The sequence below is a fragment of the Oryctolagus cuniculus genome, chromosome 3, assembly GCF_051225735.1.
Source record: "Oryctolagus cuniculus isolate XC-2025 breed Fujian yellow rabbit chromosome 3, ASM5122573v1, whole genome shotgun sequence".
Classification (NCBI taxonomy): Eukaryota; Metazoa; Chordata; class Mammalia; order Lagomorpha; family Leporidae; genus Oryctolagus; species Oryctolagus cuniculus.
In genome coordinates, this window is record NC_142869.1 from 51,836,440 (window position 1) to 51,860,499 (window position 24,060).

The 24,060-nt window shown below is 35.5% G+C and overlaps 1 protein-coding gene across 6 annotated transcripts in view; it reads right to left on the reverse strand.

Moving 5' to 3' along the window:
• Window positions 1–24,060, reverse strand: part of GULP1 (GULP PTB domain containing engulfment adaptor 1) — a 316,944-nt gene that overhangs the window by 32,541 nt on the left and 260,343 nt on the right. For all 6 annotated transcript variants that reach the window (XM_051848376.3, XM_051848368.3, XM_089329025.1 and 3 more), the window contains 2 exons: window positions 14,173–14,271; window positions 8,657–8,794 (listed from right to left, as the gene is read on the reverse strand). In XM_051848376.3, coding sequence (XP_051704336.1) covers window positions 8,657–8,794; window positions 14,173–14,271 — 237 coding nt within the window. The remainder of the gene's footprint in view (window positions 1–8,656; window positions 8,795–14,172; window positions 14,272–24,060) is intronic.

Here is a 24,060-nt window from a genome sequence, read left to right on the forward strand (position 1 = left end):
GGTTTTGTTTTTGTGGAGTTTCTTGATCTCTTTGTAGATTCTGATTATTAACCCTTTATCTGTTGCATAGTTTGCAAATATTTTTTCCCATTCTGTCGGTTGTCTCTTCACTCTCCTGACTGTTTCTTTTGCAGTACAGAAACTTCTCAATTTGATGCAATCCCAAGAGTTGATTTTGGCTTTGACTGCCTGTGCCTCCCGGGTCTTTTCCAGAAATTCTTTGCCTGTGCCAATATCTTGAAGGGTTTCTCCAATGTTCTCTAATAATTTGATGGTGTCAGGTCGTAGATTTAGGTCTTTAATCCATGTTGAGTGGATTTTTGTGTAAGGTGTAAGGTAGGGGTCTTGCTTCATGATTCTGCACGTGGAAATCCAATTTTCCCAGCACCATTTATTGAATAGACTGTCATTGCTCCAGAATCAAATATAAGTTGGCTGTAGATGTTTGGGTTGATTTCTGGTGTTTCAATTCTGTTCCATTGGTCTATCCATCTGTTTCTGTACCAGTACCATGCTGTTTTGATTACAACTGCCCTGTAGTATGTCCTGAAATCTGGTATTGTGATGCCTCCAGCTTTGTTTTTTTTTGTACAAGATTACTTTAGCTATTCGAGGTCTCTTGTGCCTCCATATAAATTTCAGCATCATTTTTTCCAGATCTGAGAAGAAGGTCTTCGGTATCTTGATTGGTATTGCATTGAATCTGTAAATTGCTTTTGGGAGAATGGACATTTTGCTGATATTGATTCTTCCAATCCATGAGCATGGAAGATTTTTCCATTTCTTGGTATCCTCTTCTATTTCTTTCTTTAAGGTTTTGTAATTTTCATCGTAGAGATCTTGAACATCCTTGGTTAAGTTTATTCTAAGGTATTTGATTGTTTTTGTAGCTATTGTGAATGGGATTGATCTTAGAAGTTCTTCCTCAGCCATGGCATTGTCTGTGTATACAAAGGCTGTTGATTTTTGTGCATTGATTTTATACCCTGCTACTTTGCCAAAATCTTCTATGAGTTCCAATAGTCTCTTAGTAGAGTTCTTTGGGTCCCCTAAATACAGAATCATGTCATCTGCAAAGAGGGATAGTTTGAGTTCTTCCTTCCCAATTTGTATCCCTTTAATTTCTTTTTCTTGCCTAATAGCTCTGGCTAGAACCTCCAGAACTATATTGAATAGCCGTTGTGAGAGTGGGCATCCCTGTCTGGTACCAGATCTCAGTGGAAATGCTTCCAACTTTTCCCCATTCAATAGGATGTTGGCTGTGGGTTTTTCATAGATTGCTTTGATTGTATTGAGGAATGTTCCTTCCAAACCCAGTTTGCTTAGAGTTTTCATCATGAACGGGTGTTGTATTTTATCAAATGCTTTCTCGGCATCTATTGAGATAATCATATGGTTTTTCTTCTGCAGTCTGTTAATGTGGTGTATCACATTGATTGTCTTGCGCACATTAAACCATCCCTGCATACCAGGGATAAATCCCACTTGGTCTGGGTGGATGATCTTTCTGATGTGTTGTTGCATTCTATTGGCGAGAATTTTATTGAGGATTTTTGCATCTATTCTTTCCCAACAAAGAAAAGCCCAGGACCAGATGGATTCACTGCTGAATTCTACCAGACATTTCAAGAAGAACTAACTCCAATTCTTCTCAAACTATTTAGGTTCTTGAGATGAAATTTATACTATTGATTAGAGATATTCTTTTTTCTTAATGAATTAATTTCTATACCTTGAGTATGATATACTTTAGCACATGTTTCTTTATCCCTTAAAAAACAATATACATTCTGCTGTTGGTGGATAGAATTCTCTGTTGATTAGATTCTATTGATTAATGATATTGGATTTTTTTTTTTTTTGGACAGGCAGAGTTAGACAGTGAAAGAGAGAGACAGAGAGATTTATAGACAGTGAGATAGAGAGACAGAGAGAAAGGTCTTCCTTCCATTGATTCACTTGTCTTTTCCATTTTACCTATTTCGTTTCTAACCTGTAGTTCTAGTATTTGGCAATACATATTTTAGATACTTTGTCTTCTTGGTGGCATGTCCCTTTTATTATAATATAATTCTCCTGGTCTCTGGTAATTTTCTTCACACTGAATTGGATTCTATCTGGTATTAATATAGTTCATTCTGCATTCTTTGAATAATATTTGCATGCTCTTATCTCTTCTAATTCTTCTATTTCATGCCTGTCTATATCATTATATTTGCAGCAATTTTCTTGTAGCCAATATATATCTGGGTTATAGGTTTTAAATCCACTCTGAAAAATATTTTACTTATTTTTTAACTTTATACAAGTAATTTCTACATTTTCCCTCATTCCACTGTAAAGAAATTCTCATGGCAAAATATTTTAATTGGGCTATTTCTTTTTTTTTTTTTTTTAGGACATTAAAAATTTTTTTTTAAAACTTTTATTTAATGAATATAAATTTCCAAAGTATGACTTATGGATTACAATGGCTCCCCCCCCATAATGTCCCTCCCACCCGCAGCCTTCCCCTTTCCCACCCCCTCTCCCCTTCCATTACATCAAGATTCATTTTTTTTTTGATAATTTTTTTTTTACAGAAGATCAGTTTAGTGTACATTAAGTAAAGATTTCAATCGTTTGCACCCCCATAGAAACACAAAATGAAATATACTGTTTGAGTACTCGTTATAGCATTAAGCCTCAGTGTACAGCACGTTAAGGACAGAGATCCTACATGAGGAGTAAGTGCACAGTGACTCCTGCCGTTGACTTCACAAATTGACACTCCTGTTTATGGCATCAGTAATCTCCCTATGCACCAGTTATGAGTTTCCAAGGCTATGGAAGCCCCCTGAGTTCTCCGACTCTTATCTTGTTTAGACACGGTCATAGTCAAAGTGGAGGTTCTCTCCTTAATTGGGCTATTTCAACCATTTACATTTAACGTGATTTTTAATACATCAGAGCTTAAGTCTGTCATTTCAATATTTTTCTTGTTATTGCCATTTTAAAAAACAATTTCTACCTATTTATTTTCATTTTATTTGAAAGGCAGACAGATTTTGAGAGCTCTTCCACCTACTGAATGACTCTATAAATGCCTGAAACAGTCAGGGTTGGGCCAGACTTAATCCAGAAACCCAAAATCCAATCTGCTTCCACCTGGGTATCAAGGACCCAAGTACCTGCAACACCAATTAACTGCCTCTCAGGCTGTTTGCTATCAGGAAGCCTGAATTAGAAATGAAGCAGTCAGGTACTCTGACATGGGATGTGGGCATTTCAAATGTCAACTCAACTACTGCACCTAACACCCACTCATTGCTATTTTTTTCTTAATCTTTATTTAAAAAGTTGAGTTAATTCCTAACACAATTATTTCAGATAATTTGTCTTTCCTTTTTAATTCATTCCTGTGGATTTTCAAAATATTTTATGACAAAATTTTGATTCATCCATAGTGCTTCAAAATGTACTTCATTATATAAAATTTTAGTGGTTGCTCTAGGATTAGCATTACATTTATGTAACTTAGCACTGTTGCCTGATGATGTTTTTTCAATTAAAGGAAGGTGCAGAGAACTTATTTACTTTACACATTCTCATCTTACTTGCTCCATGCATAACTGCCTTACAAATATCATATATAAATATTTGTATACATATTATACACACATGCATGTTTATATGTGTACAGGTGTGTATATGTGCATGTATATATGTATATTTAGAATCACATCAAAGAATCATTGTTGCTTCTATGATCAAACATAATTTAGGGAAACTCAATATTGACCCATGTATTTGTTCATCCTGTTCTTTTTTCCTTCCCTGTGTTCTTAAATTTCTTCTTTTATTACTTCCTTTGTGTTCAGAAAACTTCCTTTAGCTGTTTTACGGAAGGTTTAGTACTGACACATAATCTTAATTTTATTTCATCTGTAACTTTTTATTCATCTTTGATTGTTAAAGTACGTTTTCTGGATATAGAATTTTGTTAAAGTATATTTTTTCTTGAAACAGAATTCTGGTTTGACCTGATTTTTTTTGTTTTTTTTTTGGTTGGCACTGCAAATCCATTTTCTACCTTTGATAAAGGTCTTGATTACTTTTTTTTGCTTTCTTTTTTTTTACTTTTCAAAAGCTTGATTCTGATGTGTGTTAGTGTGGTTTTATTTGAAATAACCTATTTACTTCACTTCAATTTTTGAATATAGATTTACATAATTAGCCAAATTTTGGAAGCTTTCAACAATTTTTGAGCACATTTTAAAGGCTACCTTGCATTTTTTTTCTTCTCTATTTCTCGGACTCTGATGACAAACAAATGTTAGAATTTATGTTATACTGGTCAAGCCACTATGGAAGTCAGTCTGGAGATCCCTCAGAAACCTGAAGATAACCCTACCTTTCAACCCAGCCATCCCACTCCTTGGAATTTACCCAAAGGAATTTAAATTGGCAAACAAAAAAGCGGTCTGCACCCTAATGTTTATTGCAGCACAATTCACAATAGCCAAGACCTGGAACCAACCTAAATGCCCATCAATGGTAGATTGGATAAAGAAATTATGGGATATGCACTCTTTAGAATACTATACCGCAGTAAAAAACAATGAAATTCAGTCATTTGCAACAAAATGGAGGAATCTGGAACACATCATGCTGAGTGAAATAAGCCAGTCCCAAAGGGACAAATATCATATGTTCTCCCTGATCGGTGACAACTGACTGGACACCAAAAAGGAAACCTGTTGAAGTGAAATGGACACTATGAGAAACGGTGACTTGATCAGCATAGCCCTGACTGTTAATGAACAACTTAATACATTATCCCTCTTAGTAGTTTTTTGTCTGTTCTACTTAATACTACTGGTTTAATTCTGTAATTAATACACAGTTATTCTTAAGTGTTGAAATTTAACTGAAATGTGATCCCTGTTGAACATGGGAGTGGGAATGGGAGAGGGAAGAGATGTACAATTTGGGACATGCTCAAGCTGACTTGCCTCAAATGGTAGAGTTAGAAACATACCAGGGTATTCCAATTCAATCCCATTGAGGTGGCATGTACCAATGCCATCTCACTAGTCCAAGTGATCAATTTCAGTTCAATTGATCATAATGAAAGGACTAAGAGTCAAAGGGATCACATAAACAAGTCTAGTGCCTGCTAATACTAACCGACAGAATAAATAAAGGGGAGAGCGATCCAACATGGGAAGCGCCATACACAGCAGACTCATAGAATGGCAGATGTCCTAAACAGCACTCTGGCCTCAGAATCAGCCCTTAAGGCATTCGGATCCGGCTGAAAAGCCCATGAGAGTATTTCAGGCATGGAAAGCCAAGACACTCTGGCAAAAAAAAAAAAAAAACAAAAACAAAAACAAAAAAAACAAACAAAAAAAAACAACAACAACAAAACTACTAAATGAAAGATCTCTGTGAGTGAGATCCCAGTGGAAAGAACAGGTCTTCAAAGAAGGAGGAACCTTTCTCTGAAGGGAGGAGAGAACTTCCACTTTGACTATGACCTTGTCTAAATAAGATAAGAGTCGGAGAACTCAACTTCCATAGCCTTGGAAACTCATAACTGGAGCATAGGGAGATTACTGATGCCATAACAGGAGTGTCAATTTGTAAAGTCAACCATAGGAGTCACTGTGCACTTACTCCTCATGTAGGATCTCTGTCCTTAATGTGCTGCACATTGAGATTTAATGCTATAACGAGTACTAAAACAGTATTTTTCACTTTGTGTTTCTATGTGGGTGCAAACTGTTGAAATCTTTACTCAATGTATACTGAACTGATCTTCTGTATATATAGAAAATTGAAAATGAATCTTGATATGAATGGAAGGGGACAGAGAGCGGGAAAGGGGAGGGTTGTGGGTGGGAGGGAAATCATCAGGGGGAAGGGGGGAGCCAATGTAGTCCATAAGCTGTACTTTGGAAATCTATATTCATTAAGTAAAAGTTAAAAAATGCATATAATAAAAAAATTTAAAAAAAAGAATTTGTTATAATTCCACAGGGCCGTGTTTGTGTGTGTGTGTGTGTGTGTGTGTGTGTTTATGCATATACATACACATGTACCTAAGTATCTCTTAGGTGTTCAGGTAGGGTATTTTCTATTTGTCAATCTTTCAAGTTATTGACTGTTATATTTTTCTATTTTATTGCTTAAGTTTTCTATTTCATTGATAAGAATTTCTACATTTTCATTTTTTAAAGTATGCTTGCAAATGCTCACTTTATTATGTTTTATTTGTCTTTAATAAGACCTTCATCCTATAATTCTAATATCTCTGGCATCTCAATTTGGAATCTAGTGGTTGACATTTTCATTTAGTTTAGGATTTGCCTGGTTGATAATGAAGAGAAGTTTTCAGTTGAATCTAGGGTATCTGAATATTATTTAAACTTCCTGTTTTAGGTGGATTCCTCTGACACAATTTCAGGAAAAGAAAATGAAGGTATAAAACCATAGCTTTATTCCTCCCTGCTGAGAACAGAGGTTCTCCTTATTTAATTTGTAGGCTGAACAATCTGGTCCTCATATAGTCTTCACTGTCACGATGGGGGGAGCGGCTCATTGACAGAACATACTGCTGTGAATAAAGCAGTATGTTTCAGTCTTGTGGAATATTAGGATCAGTTCCATGTGGCTTTCAAACTCTCTTAGAGATAGTGAAAAGATAGACTACAATGAACGGATAAGGAGAAGGCCCCAGTCATGACAAGTGAGCCACGGCGCCGGCCGGAACCCTTGGTTTTCAAAGACCAAACTTCATCTACCTGGAGCAGAATCATTTGACGAACTTGCAAAATATAGATTTCCTGACTTTCAGCCCCCACAAAAAAGCTTTTTTATGCAAAAGCCAAAGAATTATAATTTTAAAGGCACCCCTGTGAATTATGCACCCTGGTGACTGAATCACTGGGATAGCTTTAATAAATAACATTAAACCTTCAAGAAAAAGAAAATTAATATTCTATCTATAAAGAGAAAAGTGTCATGGGAATTGAAATTCTGATGGTCAATTAAAGATAATTATGATCAGAAAGAATCAGGTTTATACTTTTAAAAGTTAGTATAACTACATAGGGGTTCTGGCCAGCTTGTATTTTATGATCATGAAACAAGTTAAGAAAGGTAAAAAAACATAGTTAAGAAAGGTAAAACAAATGGCACAAGTGTGTAAGAACTATATGAACTCTTTGAACATTTCAAAGGACTCAGTTTATTTCTACATATAAAGTAAGAAAGAAGGGCAACTGAGTTTACTGTTTGGTAATGAGGTAAAAGATCATTATATATATATCCCACAGAGAATACATTCACCAAATACCAACTTAATTTTCTCAGTCACTTTGAGAAAAACATCTGCAAATAATCATGGTTAAGAAGTACTTGATATATGTAAATATAATGTGTTTATTCAATAGGATATATTTCAAATAAACTTATAAAATGTTTTGCTGTAAACACAATACTGTTTTATATGAGTAAGTATATTTTCTGATGAGATGTTTCATAATGTTTATCAAATTCTGAAGATATTATGATACCAAGTGGCTTAGCATATCATGTTGCCTTTTAAAGTATAAAAGTTTTTAATGCTTACAAGACACAGATAACAAATTGTGCTACTTTCGATTAATTTTCAACAAGATTTTTTTTCTTTAGGAGAAGTTCATTGAGCATCTATTGCCTACCTGATGCAGGAATTACAGGGACAAATAAAAATGTGCTCATATTTATTCCCAAGAAGTACACATACTGAAATCAGAGGAAAAAATCATGCAATAGTGATGATAATAGTTGTCCTCTGCTATTTCTGACAGCAAGATGAAGGATCAAATAAATGTATTAATTTCTAAGTATTGCCTAAGCCAATAATGTTGTTGAAGCTAGATGTTCTTCCTTCATGGAAGCCATCAACAGCTACAATGATTGCTTAGAATTCACATCTCATGTTTTATAACAGGAACTCAGAGTAGGTCATGATTAGAATTAACTTATTCTTTTAATCAAGACATCAGGTTTTCCTTAAGATTCTAGATGATTAAACAATAGTTACAAGATTTAATTTAGAATGTCCTAACTTTTATTACTTGCCAAAACTGTAGATTACTTTCAAAAGAGACACACACAGAAACACATTATACTTTTACCTTTCACTGTATTAGTTTTTCTGAATAATAAGCATCAAGAACCAAATATTTAAAGCTTCAGAGCAATTTTTAAGAAGCCATAAAGAGTTTCTTTACTGAAGTTTAGAATATTAATTTTCATCCAATCTGTAACATTCCAGGAGGAGGGAACATTTGTGCATACCACTACTCCTTGCGTTATGTTCATCTTACTAAATCGTATCAAAAATTAAAATTGCATGTAACATGACTATGAAAGAACTACATGCATGAATTAAACAGATAAGATATTCTAACAAAAGAAATTTGCATGCAAGTTTATGTCCATGAACATGAGAATTTAGTTAACAGTGAAATCCTGAAGCGTATTCTCATGACAGAATGAATCTATTAGTGTAGTCAAGTATTTGCAGGCTTTATGCATTTCCAAATACTTTATTAATGCCGGAAACAAGACAATTCCTGACTTGTAATAGAACAAACCACCCCAAAACATCTGGCATACTTACACACTTCTCGCTGTCAAATACATAGCACAAGTGTTTATTTGACTCAGAATCTTTGCATATGAAAGTGAATATCCTCTTGTCAGTTTTATCATCTGCACAAAATGAGATTCTATGAAGCTGGCAATTGTGTTGGACTTCCTGTGAACACAGATGGAAAGAAATACAGTTGATGGGATCTTTTCCATCTTCTGAAACACCCGCTTGAGTTAATGAGATATAACACATGAATTCAGAAGTGTAAAAAATCATCTGTCAAGCTTTGGTTTTATAATCATTTGCACCCCAAACATAAACAAGCATGTAATGGATATGGACCTCCTGACTCAGGATTAAGCTAAAATATTCATTTCAGGAGTGCTTGGAAAAAAATAAGCATAATAGAAAAGGATCAAAGTTACACAGACTTTCTGAGCTACAGTCTTAAGAGCTCATATACTTTAAATCTTGCAAGTTATATTAGAACATTGAAGCCCAGAGAGATTAAGACACCACCAAAAAGTTACATGAATTAAGAGAATCCTTTTTAACCAGAACTCTTTTATTTTTATTTCTCTGCTACTAATCACATTACAGTTGCTAATGTAGTTTCATTTGCACACACTTTCATGCAATGCATGCCACTATGTTGTACTTGGTTTTCTTATTGAATTTTATTTTACGTATATTTTTTAAAAGAATTATCTTATATATTTGAAAGACAGAATTACAGAGAGAGGTGGAGCCAGAGAGAGGTTTTCCATTCCACTGGTTCATTCCCCAAATGATCACAACTACCAGAGCTGAGCTGATCTGAAGCCAGGAACCAGGAGCCTCCTCTGGGTCTCCCACGAGGGTACAGGGGCCCAAGGATGTGGGTCATCCTCTACTGTTTTCCCAGGCCATAGCAGAGACTTGGATCAGAAGAGGAGCAGCCGGAACTAGAACTGGTGCCTATATGGGATGCCGGCGCTGCAGGCTGGGGCTTTAACCACTGCGCAACAGCCCAGCCCCACTTACCTTCTTGACTACACATACACTCTTGAAACTTCTCTGTCTAGGAGTGTCATCTTATGACCTCTGTAACATTTTTAATTGAACAGTAGAGAGGAAGGCCTACATGATTGAAACAACCTTGCTAATTAGTAGAAAGACAAATACTGCAATCAGGTAAATATGAGGGTAATCTTAAAAATTTGTGGAAAATGACATTAAAAGTATTTATTTTGGTGTAAAATTGCTTTTGATATTCACATATAACTTTTCTATAATGTACATGTTCCATGAAATTTTTGAAAGTCCCTCATAGGTACAGTTGCCTTTCTCTCCCTGTCTCTCATGTCTCTCTCTCTCATTCACAAGCACAAACACAAAATTATAAAACATATGCAAAGTATAAAATTACTTATATAAATTTTAAAATTACTATTAGTTAAAATATCAGCAGTTGACATTTGAAATATTTACTCACTCCTCACAGTTTTATGAAACATGTTTAATGTAGATAAGAAGTATGTTTTTATTTTACTATGACTGATGCAAGTGAGTAGAAATATCAGTCATTCTATTTTCTATTGTAGTTATAAATATCTTTTTGTAAGATGAATTGAAATACTAAGAATACCAATCAGAAACTCAGGCAACCCACTCTGTGTAGTAGGTGTTTGAATATTGAAATGGAAGTAATTCTAGTTTTCATCCAAAGAGGACTGGCTGCATGTCTTGTCACAAAGCTTTACTTTAGATCAGATCTACTAATGTTTCTCTAATGTGATTTCAGACAATCTGTAGTATAAATACCTGGGGTGTCTGCTATAAAATTTTCTGTCTTCACTCCAGTGAGACTTGTAGGTCTCCTGATCAAAATGAGTAATGCTGTTATAGTGAAGAACCTTATCTTTCCAAGTTCAGAATCTGATACATGAGTTTGCTAAGATTTGATCTATCACTGATTCACATAATTATTTATCAGACTAAAAATGAATACATAATATAGGATAGACAGATTTGCTTTGCAAGGATACAAATTAAAATGAGGAAGTACACTATATGGTTGTAGTATTTATTGGACTTATTAGATAGCCTAATCTGTTTCAATAGAATGGAGATACAGTACCGAAAGAGAGGGATTCACTCCAGATTTTTCACAAAGCCATGTTCTTTTTATTAGTACTTACATAACTGCCAATTTTGTCTCAGAGTATACTTTCCTATATTTTTCCAAGTGACTAACTTTGAAACTCACATTCTTTTTCATTTATTGTAATGGTAGCATAGTCAACCGAACAATAACCCTCAACCACAATATAATTTCCAAACATTATTTTATCGATCATATAGCCATGTTAATGATAGATAATGAGAATATACGATTGGTATACAATATAGATAAAGGATTTCTTTTCTCTGTTTATAGAAAATATGCCAAACACACTGGTTAAGTAGCTGGTAATGGAATCTACATTTGTCCTTATCCATTCACTAATCATCAGTATGATCACAGAGAGCCTTTGGTTATGAACAGTGGGAATCATCCTAATATTTGTTCAGATTAGCAAAGATATCTTCCTACCTTCCTCCCCACCAGAAAAAAAAAAAAAAAAAGACTAGGAAGCTGACATTGACATTGCAAGTTCTGTACTTTTCTGAGATTCTTTTATTGCTGCTGTGATAGATACTCATGATCTTAAATGTAATAGACACAACAGAGACTTTGGGACACAGTAAACCACAGTGAGAAAACACAAGTCCTTTAATGCTAGTGATATTTTATAAGAGTTGTGACAAAAGATCATTAAACACTCTTATCTGCAAGTTATCAATAGCACCAGTTTCCAGCACTGCATAGTCTTCATGTGAGGGACAAGTAAGAACAGTAGAAAGGGACAAAAAAAGAAAAGAGAAAGCAAAACACCTCTCAGAGCCTTGCTGAGATGGCTTTCTCCTTCATTTTCACCCATCCAAGTGAGAAAGAAAAATAAAGGCCCTATTTTCTATAAAGTCCTCATTAGATTAATAATGTATTTTAAAATCATGCCCCATACATGTATACACAGCAATTTGTACATTTATTTAGGACCAATTATATTTCATTTTTCCTTAAATTACCACTTTTCCTAAAACAAAAGGAAGGACAGATTTTGACAATGAGGTCTATTGCATGTAGCCACCAAAGGTGTACCACACCAGATCTCCTCAAGGTTAATGTGCAAATGAACTGCTGGGTTTCCTTTGAAACTGCAGATAGAGATTCAGTATTTCTGATACAGAGTTCAAAGATCCTAACATTCACCCAGTATATTTTTTTTATTTTTTGACAGGCAGAGTTAGGCAGTGAGAGACAGAGAGAAAGGTCTTCCTTCCGTTGGTTCAACCCCTGAATGGCCGCTATGGCCGGCGCGCTGCACCCATCCCAAGCCAGGAGCCAGGTGCTTCCTCCTAATCTCCCATGCGGGTGCAGGGCCCAAGCACTTGGGCCATCCTCCACTGCCCTCCCAGGCCACAGCAGAGAGTTGGACTGAAAGAAGAGCAACCGGGACAGAACCGGCGTCCCAACCGGGACTAGAACCCGGAGTGATGCGCCACAGGCAGAGGATTAGCCTAGTGAGCCGTGGTGCCGGCCCACCCAGTAGATATTGATGCTGCTGTTCCACAGACCATGCTTAAATGGCAGGAAAGTACTTGCTAGACTAATGCAGAGTTACAGACCAGTTAAAATATTTTCATAATCTGTTTACAATGCAGGGTTTCCTTTGGCTTCTAATTAAATGAATATTATGAATAAGCATGCTATATTGTTAGGGAAAAGATTTAATAACATGTATTTGTAAAATAACTGGAGTTGAATGTTAACCAGTTTCTCCCAACTCTTCTTGCTTAAACAATAGTTCTGAGGAATTGTGCATAAAGTATTATTATACTAATTTACTAGGGCAGCCATAACAAGTAGCACAGATTGGGTTGGTTACATGACAAAAATTTGCTTACTCATGGTTCTTAAGTTTAGAAGTCCAAGATCAAAGAGTCAGTCACTTTGGTTTCTCTGGGGCTCTCTCCTTGGCTTGTAGATGGTTGCTTCTCTCTTATGTTGTCATTTGAAATTTCCTCTGTGTGAGCATCCCTACTGTTTCTTCCTCTTCTTACAAGGTCACCAGTTATACTGAGTTAAAGATCCCGCCCCAAAGGTCTTACTTATCCTTGATTACCTCTATAAAGGCCAAGTCTCCAAATACAGTGAGATGGTGGAGAAAGACTACAACATAGGAATTTTGGAAAGCAGCATTTTAGTCCACACCAAGTATATTTATTGATTTTGAGTCTAGAATAGTTAATATATCTATGAATATTTTTATTGGATTTGTATGGGGGGAAAAAGGAACATTGGGTTTATATTATGTTATAGACTGAGTTGTGTTTCCATAAAATTCATATGTTGAAGCCCTAGCCTTCAGTACATCAGAATGTGATGGTATCTGGAATGTTAAATTAAAAATGCTGGCAGTCACAACCCTGAGCTTGTCTCCATATCCTGCGTTCTGCAACCTGCAACTTAACTTTGTATTTAAACCAACCAAAACCTCACACTTAGCTGTAGAATAAACAGCTGAGTTTCGGTCAGCCACAGGCAGAGTTCAATACATCAGGCCCAAATAATGCGGCTGTCCAGCGGCAGTCAATGTGGTGACTTCCCTACCAGGATCTACAGAAGCCTGCTTCCCGGTTGGGTGGTGCTGTAGAAACTTCTTTTAGTTCCGAGTACTGCAGAGTCAGGAATTGTTTGCTCAACTAGATTCTGCTAAATCTAATCTGTCTAAAGTTGTTCTTTAAATAGGTGATAAAAGCATCTAAAAAGATAATCAAGGTAAAATGAGGCTGTTTGTGTAGTCTCTGATCCAATCTGACCAGTGTGCTTGAGGAAGATAAAAGAGGACGTGTAAACACATACCAGCCCTATGTTTGCAAAAAGGATGAGCATTTAAATGGGCAGCAAGGAGACAGCTGTCTGAAAGCATAGGACAGAGGCCTTAGGAAAAAAGCAAAAAAGCCCTAGTGACATCTGGATCCTGGACTTCCAGCCTCCAGAATGGTGTGAAAATACATGTCTATTGTCTAATCCACTTTGCGGTATTTTTTGGCAGTTCTAGGAAACTAATACAAGGCAATTACGTCTACAGGAAATAAAATACAAGACAATACAGGACATTTTAGTAAACAACACAGATGTTTACCTTGTTTCCCAAACACTGAACCACACTGAATATATCATTTTCACATTATATGCAGAAAAATTCCCTAATGCAAGCCCAAATGCTGAATAGTCTTAATATAACTTATTACATTCCAAACACAGGCTGAATGACAGACTACTTGCAAATTAATTCCAAAAGCTTTTTTCCTCTTATAATGATATAGAGTTTTAAATTGCCATTAACTCAGAACAGTTCAAATTGGTAAACCACTTAAAATATTCATAGAAATCGGGATATAATTATAATTAATTATAGAATAGAATGCTTTTGGCGCTCAAAAATAAGCCTTACCTTTGTTTTGGGTTCTAGAATTTTTACTCCATAAATAGATATTTGTAATTCAACTTTAGGAATTTTCTGGCCTTCAGATTTCTTGATATGTCTTGCAAACTACAAAAGAGAGGTTATTCACAAAACTATAATCCTGTTTCTGTGGAGAATGAACACAAACAAATACACATTTGGGATTCACATTCAATGTCACTTTCACTCAATGAATTCTAGCCCACTTTTAAGTATTTTATAAAAATAGTATAAAACTACTTAAAATGAGAGTAACCTATCAATATAATTCGGATTTTTTTCAGTAACCTTTTAAAAATATAATTTATAGTGCAATTCTTTCATGATTCTTAAAAATTTTTATTCATACAAGACACTTTAGACAAAAAGAAACATGTTTGGGGAAGCTGAGCAGAGATCATTTATTTTTCCATGGATCTTCTGCTTTTACTACCTTCAGGCATCCTGCATTCACCAGCTGCTGGATATGCCAACTTGGCCATTTCCAAATATTTACCTAGTTTGATATACTGTCCTAGCCAATCATTTCAATGAATGAAAAGAGACAGATTATTGTATCCAAAGTGAAGCTAAGAACTAAAGTAATTATCTCAACTACAAGATTCTAGTACAGGGGTATTCATTGGGTCTAGAGGTTGAGACATGGTTGAGAGGCCCACATCCCACACTGCAGTGCCTGGTTCCATGCCTGGCTCTGGCTCTTGATTCCCCCCCTGTTGATATAGACTGTTGGAAGTGGTGATGGGTCACCTAAGTGAGCTCCTGTCACTCATGTGAGAGACCTGGATTGAGGTCTAAGCTGCCAGCTTTGACCCAGACCTGCCCCACCTCTCGTGGGCATTTAGGGAGTAAACTGTAGTTTGGAGCCGTGTCTGTCTTTGTGTGTCTCTGCCTCTCAAATAAATGAATAAAAAATTGTAAAACAAATGAAAAGATGATGCAGTATGAATCTAGACTCAGCCTAAATTATTATTTTTTAGAAAACTTTTATTTAATAAATATAAATTTCAAAAGTAGAACTTTTAGATTATAGCAATTTTCCCCCATAACCACCATCCCACTGGCAAACCATCCCATTTCCTACTCCCTTTCCCTTCCCATTCTTCATTAAGATTAATTTTTAATTATCTTTATATACAGAAGATCAACTTAGCATATACTAAGTAAAGATTTCAACAGATTGCACCCAGACACACAAAGTATAAAGTACTGTTTGAATACTAGTTTTACCATTAATTCGCACAGTACAACACATTAAGGACAGATATTCTACATGGGAAGCAAGTGCACAGTGACTCCTGTTGTTGATTTCACAATGAACACTCATTTATGAAGCCAGTAATCACCTGAGGCTCTTGTCATGAGTTGCCAAGGCTATGGAAGCCTCTTGAGTTCACAAACTCCGACTTTATTTAGACAAGGCCATAATCAAAGTGGAAGTTCTCTCCCCCCTTCAGAGAAAGGTATCTCCTTCTTTGATGGCCAGTTCTTTCCACTGGGATCTCACTCACAGAGATCTTTCATGTAGGTCATTTTTTGCCAGAGTGTCTTGGCTTTCCATGTCTGAAATACTCTCATGGGCTTTTTAGCCAGATCTGAATGCCTTAAGGACTGATTCTGAGGCAAGTGCTGTTTAGGGCATTTGTCATTCTATGAGTCTGCTGTGTATCCTGCTTCCTATGTTGGATTGTTCTCTCCTTTCTATTCTATCAATTATTAATAGTGGACAGTGGTCTTATTTATGTGATTCTTTTGACACTTAATCCTATCTTTATGGTCAGTTATGAACTTAAACTGATCACTTTGACTAGTGAGATGGCATTGGAACATGCCACCCTGATGGAATTGAATTGGAATCCCCTGGCACATTTCTAGCTCTACCATTAGGGTTAAGTCCAAGTGAGCACGTGCCGAACTGTACATCTCCTCCCTCTCTTATTCCCACTCTTACATTTAACAAAGATCACTTTTCAGTTAAATTTAAACACCTAAGAATAATTGTGTGTTAATTAAAGAATTCAGCCAATGGTATTAAGTAGAACAAGAAAATACTAAAAAGGATAAAATAGTAAGCTGTTCCTCAACAGTCAGGACAAGGGCTGATCAAGTCATTGCTTCTCATAGTGTCAGTTTCACTTCTAGAGGTTTCCTTTTATGCGCTAAGTTAGTTGTCACCAATCAGGGAGAACATATGATATTTGTCCCTTTGAGACTGGCTTATTTCACTCGGCATGATGTTTCCCAGATTCCTCCATTTTGTTGCAAATGACAGGATTTCATTTCTTATTGCTGTGTTGTATTCTATAGAGTACATATCCCATAATTTCTTTATCCAGTTTTCTGTTGATGGGCATTTAGGTTGATTCCATGTCTTAGCTATTGAAAGACTCAGCACAGAATTATAAAAGCTGTATCTTGAAAACATAAAGAATTATCTGTGCTTTTATATTAATATCTATTGTACCTTCTCGTTGGATTAGTAAATAAACATACATTATATATGGAGGGTGCACGTGTGTGCGTGTGCTTTTGTGTGTATGCTATGAGGTTGTGTTACATGTGCTTATTAGGTTGTGTTACAAAATCAAAAAGACTTACCTCAAACGGTAAAGTTAGAAACATATCAGGGGATTCCAATTCAATCCCATCAAGGTGGCATGTACCAATGCCATCTCACTAGTCCCAGTGATCAATTTCTGTTCACAACTGATCATAATGATAGGACTAAGAACCAAAGGGATCACATAAACAAGAATAGTGTCTGCAAATACTAGCTGATAGAATAAAAAGGGAGAGAACAATCCAACATGGGAAGTGAGATACACAGCAGACCCATAGAATGGCAGATGTCCTATACAGCACTCTGGCCTCAGAATCAACCTTAAGGCATGCGGATCCAGCTGAAAAGCCCATGAGAGTATTTCAGGCATGGAAAGCCAAAACACTCTGGGAAAAAAAAAAAAAAAAAAAAAACCTAAATGAAAGATCTCCACGAGTGAGATCCCAGTGGAAAGAACGGGTCATCAAAGAAGGAGGTACCTTTCTCTGAAGGGAGGAGAGAACTTCCACTTTGACCATGGCCTTGTCTAAATATGATCAGAGTCAGTGAACTCAGGGGGCTTCCATAGCCTTGGCAGCTCATGACAAGAGCCTAGGGTGATTCCTGATGCCATAAACAAGAGTGTCAATTTGTTAAGTCAACAACAGGAGTCACTGTGCACTTACTCCTCATGTAGGATCTTTGTCCTTAGTGTGCTGTACATTGAGATTTAATGCTATAACTAGTACTCAAACAGTATTTTTCACTTTATGTTTCTGTGTGGGAGCAAACTGTTGAAATCTTTACTTAATGTATGCTAAACTGATCTTCTGTATATAAAGAGAATTGAAACTGAATCTTGATGTGAATGGAAGGGGAGAGGGAGTGGGAAAGGGGAGGGTTGCGGGTGGGAGGGACGTTATGGGGGGGAAGCCATTGTAATCCATAAGCAGTACTTTGGAAATTTATATACATTAAATAAAAGTTAAAAAAAAAAAACAAAATCAAAAAGAAAATCAAGGTATTCAGGCATTTAAGGAGAGATAGAGCCTCTCTCTTGACATTGCAGGATTTGGTGGTGGAGAAATTGAAAGAATCCAGTTAAATTTGAAAATTAAGCAATGAATATGTTTTTAAAAACTTATTTTAGTGGGGCCAGCACTGTAGTGCAGTGGGCTAATCCACCATCTGCAACACTGGCATCCCATATAGGCATGGGTTTAAGACCCAGCTGTTCCAATTCAGATCCGGCTCCCTGTTAATGTGCCTGAAAAAGCAGTGGAAGATGGTCCAAATACTTGGGCTCCTGCACCAATGTGGGAGATCTGGTTGAAGCTCCTGGCTCCTGGCTTCAGCCTGGCCCAGCCCTGGACATTGTAGCAATTTGGGAAGTGAAGCAGCAGATGAAAGATTCTCTCTCTCTCTCACTAATCTAAGTCTGCCTTTCAAATAAATAAATAAGATTTTTAGAACTTATTTTAGAATATATAGAAATATACACCATAAACAGACAACATACATACATATGTATACTACATGGTATGAGGTCGTTCCATGAAATACTTGGAACATATTTACATTAAAAAGAGTTGTCTATTATTTACCTGAAATTCAAAGTAACAGAATCTTGGTTTTATCTGGCAACTCTACTGTCTCGCTACTTCCCTTCTTTCTTTCCTCTTCCACCTTCTTTTTAAAAAGTGGACAGAAAACTATTAGGGGAAATAAATGGGATTTTTCACTCATCTTTCAAGGATTCAGAAAGTTACTTTGTACTATAACACTTTTCCAGCATATAGGTCATTCTAACTTGAGTCAAAATAGATGACATGCAAAGCAGGGCAGGGTTCCATTTCTCTTGTGTGCCATATTTATTTGCATTGTGCATTTCACTCTAATTTAGGGCAGATGTGAGTACACATGGTATAGCTCAGTCCTGCAGCCGAGAGCAGTTAAAAGTCTTTTTCTCCTTTCATGGCTTTGCATGCTGTGGAGAGTAACATAATTAATGCATGTGTGAATGCCCTTGAAGTGTCTGCCTTTATATCCTGGGGAGTACCATTTGTTTTCTTCCATTTTGGGTGGTAGAAGTGTTCAGCTCGCTGTCCTGCCCTGAATGCAGGCTGCTAGGTTTTTTTTCTGTTTCTCTCTTTTCGGTTTTGTGTCCTGTAGTCTTACATTCTGCATGTAATTCAGCTAGCTGTGCCAGAGATTTTTTTTCTTGTCTTTAAGAAACTTGTTTTCCTTCAGTGCAGACCTTTAAAAAGTATCCCCCCTTTCTTCCAAAGAATGTGGATTCATTTTGTTTCTTCTTCATCATCTGCTTGTTGATTTGGTGAAATTAAATGATTTGGATGTCTTTCACATATGAAGGCTGACTAAACAAATTAACTGTATGTGAAAGTATGTGAACAGAGAGCAACTCCTGCGGTGGGTTGCAAAAGCTTTCTAAGCTTGCTTCCCTGGTGCTGCTCTTTTCCAGAAACAGACAATGAGCAGTGGCTTCTGAGGTCCCACATCTGGAAACAAGCATCCCTGTGACCTCTACAAGGATTGCACAACCTTTTTGTTTCCAAAAAATCTACCAAAAAAATCACTAATAATTTATCTGTTGAGAAGGAAAGAAAGAAACAAAAGAAGGAAGGAAGTAGGGGCCAGAGGCAGAAAAAACAAAGGATAAGAAGGAAGGGAGGAAGGAGGAGAGGGAAGAGGGGGTGGAGGGGATGTGGGACAAGGAGGCGAAGAAAAACTAAAGCAGAAAATATCTAATCTTGGGATGGTGAATCATACGCTTTATATCAGGACAAGATAATCTTGTTCAAAGACCCTTCAGAGATCATCCAATTTTCCCACTTCACAGATGAAAGAAATGAGTCCCAGAGAAGCTATTAATCTTAATCATAAAATGGGTGTGTAGCAACTAGGCCTGGAACTAGTTTTGCAGATATGCACTAAATAAACCTTTTATTTTACACAGCTAATATTCTGTATCTAAAAAACAACATCCCATATATATTGTTATATTTATATCAAGATTTCTACTGGTTATACCACTTGACTCTTGAACATTGTTGCAGAATTCTAATGGCTAAAGTTATATTCATTCAATCTATATTTAAAGGGCTTAATATTCTCTTCTCTGCCTCTCCATTTTTTCTTGAAATTCTAGCTTACTGCATTCCATAGATTGCATGGCCACCTATAACTCTCCAAGACATTTTCCTGCTTGTAGACTTTAGTTTTGTCCCTGAATACCACTGACTTATATTTGGAAGACATTATGATCAATTTATCTTATATTCTTTACCCTCCTGAATTATTATTAATATTTGAAGGGCCCTTTTCAGATTTCTTTGACTTTTTTGCTTCAGTGGATTCATGTATTGGTAGTTCTGAATAGAAAGCTGAACTACCATTAAAATGTGAATATAATACTCCCGTGAAAAATATTCAAAGGAGGAGAAACATGCACATGGTGGAAAATGCCTTAGATAAAATAAACAAACCAAGCCTTTGACACAACAAAGTGAGAGAGAAGGATGATGTAGTACTCAAAGTACTTAAAATGTGACACTGCTAAGTCGTTTTCTTAAAAGAAAATGCAAAGAGAGCACTACTGAGTTTCAAAGTCATTATTGCGAAATTTCCATCCATTCATCAGAAGACATTTAATAAAGTGAAATCTAACTGATACTAATAATCTAACAGATACTATCAGGAAAGAAAACTAATTTACTACTTTTAGCTTATGGTTCTGGGTTACTATTCTTCTTTGTGGCTCATACTTAAATTGCTAAAATATTCATAACAATCCTGTGGAGAAGTCATTAATGCTTATATAAAGTTATGTTAAACTAAAGATTTTGTTAATTAAATAGCTGTTTATAAGATAAAAGAGTGTTATGGTACACAGAGTGAGCTTGAAATGCTAGGCTGAGGCTTAACAGCACTTACAATAATTCCCAAAGGCCACATTTTTCTCAAAGGAACTTTCCCTAGTAATCTCCCAAGGAAAGGGGTAAATTTAAGTCTATTTACCAATACTTATTCATATGCAACCATCACAAGATTTTTAAAGAAATACATTGAGCTGTCTGGCATTTGTACTAGTTGGATTAATAAAAGTGAATAAATTAACATGGAAAATTAAGTTCATTACAGTAAAAATACTATTGAATGCACAGAAATTGAAGGTGTTTATAAATCACTACTTTTTAATTTGCTATGTTCCTAATTCTCAGGCAAAAGCATGGTCTAGAAGCAGGAATTGCTGAATATAACTAAAAAATATAAAAGTTGTTTTGACAAATATAGAATTTAAAATTAAAAACTAAACTTAAACAAATCATTGCTTTAATCAAAATAAATATAAATTTCCATGAAATGACCAAAAATATTTTAAAAATCTAAATTAATTTTTCTGAAAGGTAAAAAGGCATTAGAAAATATAAAAGTGTAACACTGAGAAATTATTTGTTTTCCATTATCTTATATTATTTTCCATTTTTAATTCTTACCTGTCCTTAGCTAATGCATTAACAAGCAAATATACAAATAGAACAAAATATATACAAAATATAACAAAATAGAAAAAAACAAATATAAACAAAATGTTACCTTCTGTGGGAAATAAAGTCAAATAATAAACATGAAAAAACAGTAAGAATACATATATTTAAGAAAAACAATCGGGAAAATAAAATAAGAATGTGTGTACATGGTAAATTTATTTTTAATGGAGCAATACCACCATCTACTGGCCGATGTTACCTAACAAGAAAACTATAAAGAAAACAGTTGACATTTTAAAAATAAATGTAAATATTCTTAGTATACTTTAATTGTAGACTCAGACCCCTGACACAATAAAAAATATTAAAAGTAAAATGTGTAACAACATTGTTTTACTCATTCTCATTGGCGCATGAATCAATATACTTTGCAAATCAACAGAGTAAAAATTGCTTCTCAAATACATACTTATTCCAGAAGACACTTGAAAAAGAAATTACTATCAACTTAGCATTCACTTGAAAACTATAGTAAATCATTTTTATCTTATTATAAGTCATTTTCCTTTATTAGCAGTATGCATTTTAAATAGAAAATTCTACATTGGAGCCCTAAAATAGCCCACAAAAAATGTATGTAGACCAGCCATTGTTTGAAAAGTATTTCAGTTCAAATATCTCCTTACATTTCAACTATTCATCATATAATTCATCATATATTGGATTCATCATATAATTGGATAATAATTGGATAATAATTCATCATATAATTGGATCCTTTTGGTTTTGGCTTTGGGTAGGCTGAATAAAGAACTCCTGCATGTAAAGAAACAATAACTGTAAACACCATTGTTCTTTTATAAAATATTCTGATTGTTGCGAAGTTGAATATAAAATATTCTGAGTGTTGCTCATTTGCAACACTCTGAGACCACTGAAATAAACTTCTATTCTAACTTGCCTCCATAAACTTCGAGACTTCTTAAATCTTCTCTTTGTGTTTAAAATTACTGGCCAAGCAAGGGCAAATATAAATTATTTCCTAATGATTACTGAAAAGAAATGGGTGGCCAGTACACTTTTTTTTTTTTTTTCAAAATGAGGCTGATATTATCAAGAACCTTTAGAATATTTACTTAAGATAATTAGGTAAAATACACATAAAATGGTAGAATAAAAGTATCACCTGCCTTTATTTCTTCACCCAGAATACAAACCACCCCATTCAATTTTTCCTCTATTTAAACATGCTGTGGATTCTATCTGATACAGTATTCTTAAAGCAAAGTAACAGGAGCATTTAACTTCAGTGGTTAAGATACCCTCATCTCACACTGGAGTACTTGGATTTGATTCTTGATTCTGGCTACTGACTCCAGTTTCCTGATGATGCAGACCATGGGAGGTGATGGTGATGGGTTCCTACTACTCATAAGGGAAATCTACAATGCAGTCCAGATTCCTGGTATTGGCCACAGCCTACCCCTGGCCATTTGGAGAGTGAACCACAAGACAGGAACCCTCTCACTCTTTCTCTATCAAATTCTCAAAAATAAATCATACAAAAATAATTTCTTAAAATGCAAATAAATATTTTTAATACTTATATCTTTACTTACACAATCAGAGCCTGACTGGTCTGTGGATAACTGATCATCTCTAAATCAAATAAAGTTAGGGGAGAGTTGGTCCTCCAAACATGTGAGAACCACCATAGATAATACAATAATTTGTGTAAGGAAGCAGTAGCATGTTTTTAAATACTTATTAAATTTTTTTTTAAAATATTTATTTCCTTATATATTTATTGAAAGGCAGAGTGATGGAGAGAGAAGGTGTAACAGAGAAAGGACTGAGACCTTCCATCTCCTCCTGCACTTGTCAATGCCTGTTAAGAGTTGAAGGCAGGAACCCAGTCCAGGTCTCCCATGTGGATGGCAAGAACACAAGTACTTGGGCCATGATCTGCTGCCACCCAGGTGCATTAACAGGAAGCTGGATTGGTAAGGGAGTAGTCGGGACTGGAACCAGGCACTCTGATATGGGATATGGGCATCCCAAGTGGTAGCATAATCTGTTTTCAACGCCTGCCCTGGTATGTAGAGACTCATGTTTATACCATAAAGAAGAAAATATTGTTGAAGAAGGTTTCCCAAAGTTTTTCCAAAGCTCAGGGAGAACAATGTCATTTGATACTGGGGATTAATATGAAAAATATGCTGTGTGACATCTTATGTAAGAATTTCTTAGCAAATTTACTGAATATGAATATGTGTATTGCATTAGGTTTTTTTTTTTTTTCAGGAAACTTGATAGTTATATATATGGATTTGCATGTTTAATGCCCTTCTCTGTTAACTTAGATGCTCCTGGTTCCCACATAGTTGCTCATGGACATAGCCAGATCCTCTTGAGTCTACCCATTTGAATACCTTAATATATGGTATCACTGCAAGATTCCGCCTTGGACTTGACTCTATGTCCAAATTTTCAATTGGTAGATATGATACCATATTAAGACAAGTGTTATTCTGTTAACGACATTTTATTGAGGACATGCACTCACAATGACCAAACAAAGATAAGCTACTGAATGTCAATGTCTAGGATATATGGCGATTAAAATCTGGGGGGAGGGGGTTTTGAGAAATGACACCTTAGTAAAATGTAAATAATGTTCAATATGCAGAAAAATAATTCACTGTATACACATATTTGTTATTAAAATATTTCCTTGATCTGATGATTTTTATTCAATAGTTAATTTTTAATAGGGAGAAGATCTACCTGTTACAGAACAAATGTTGGAGATTTCTTTCAAGCTAC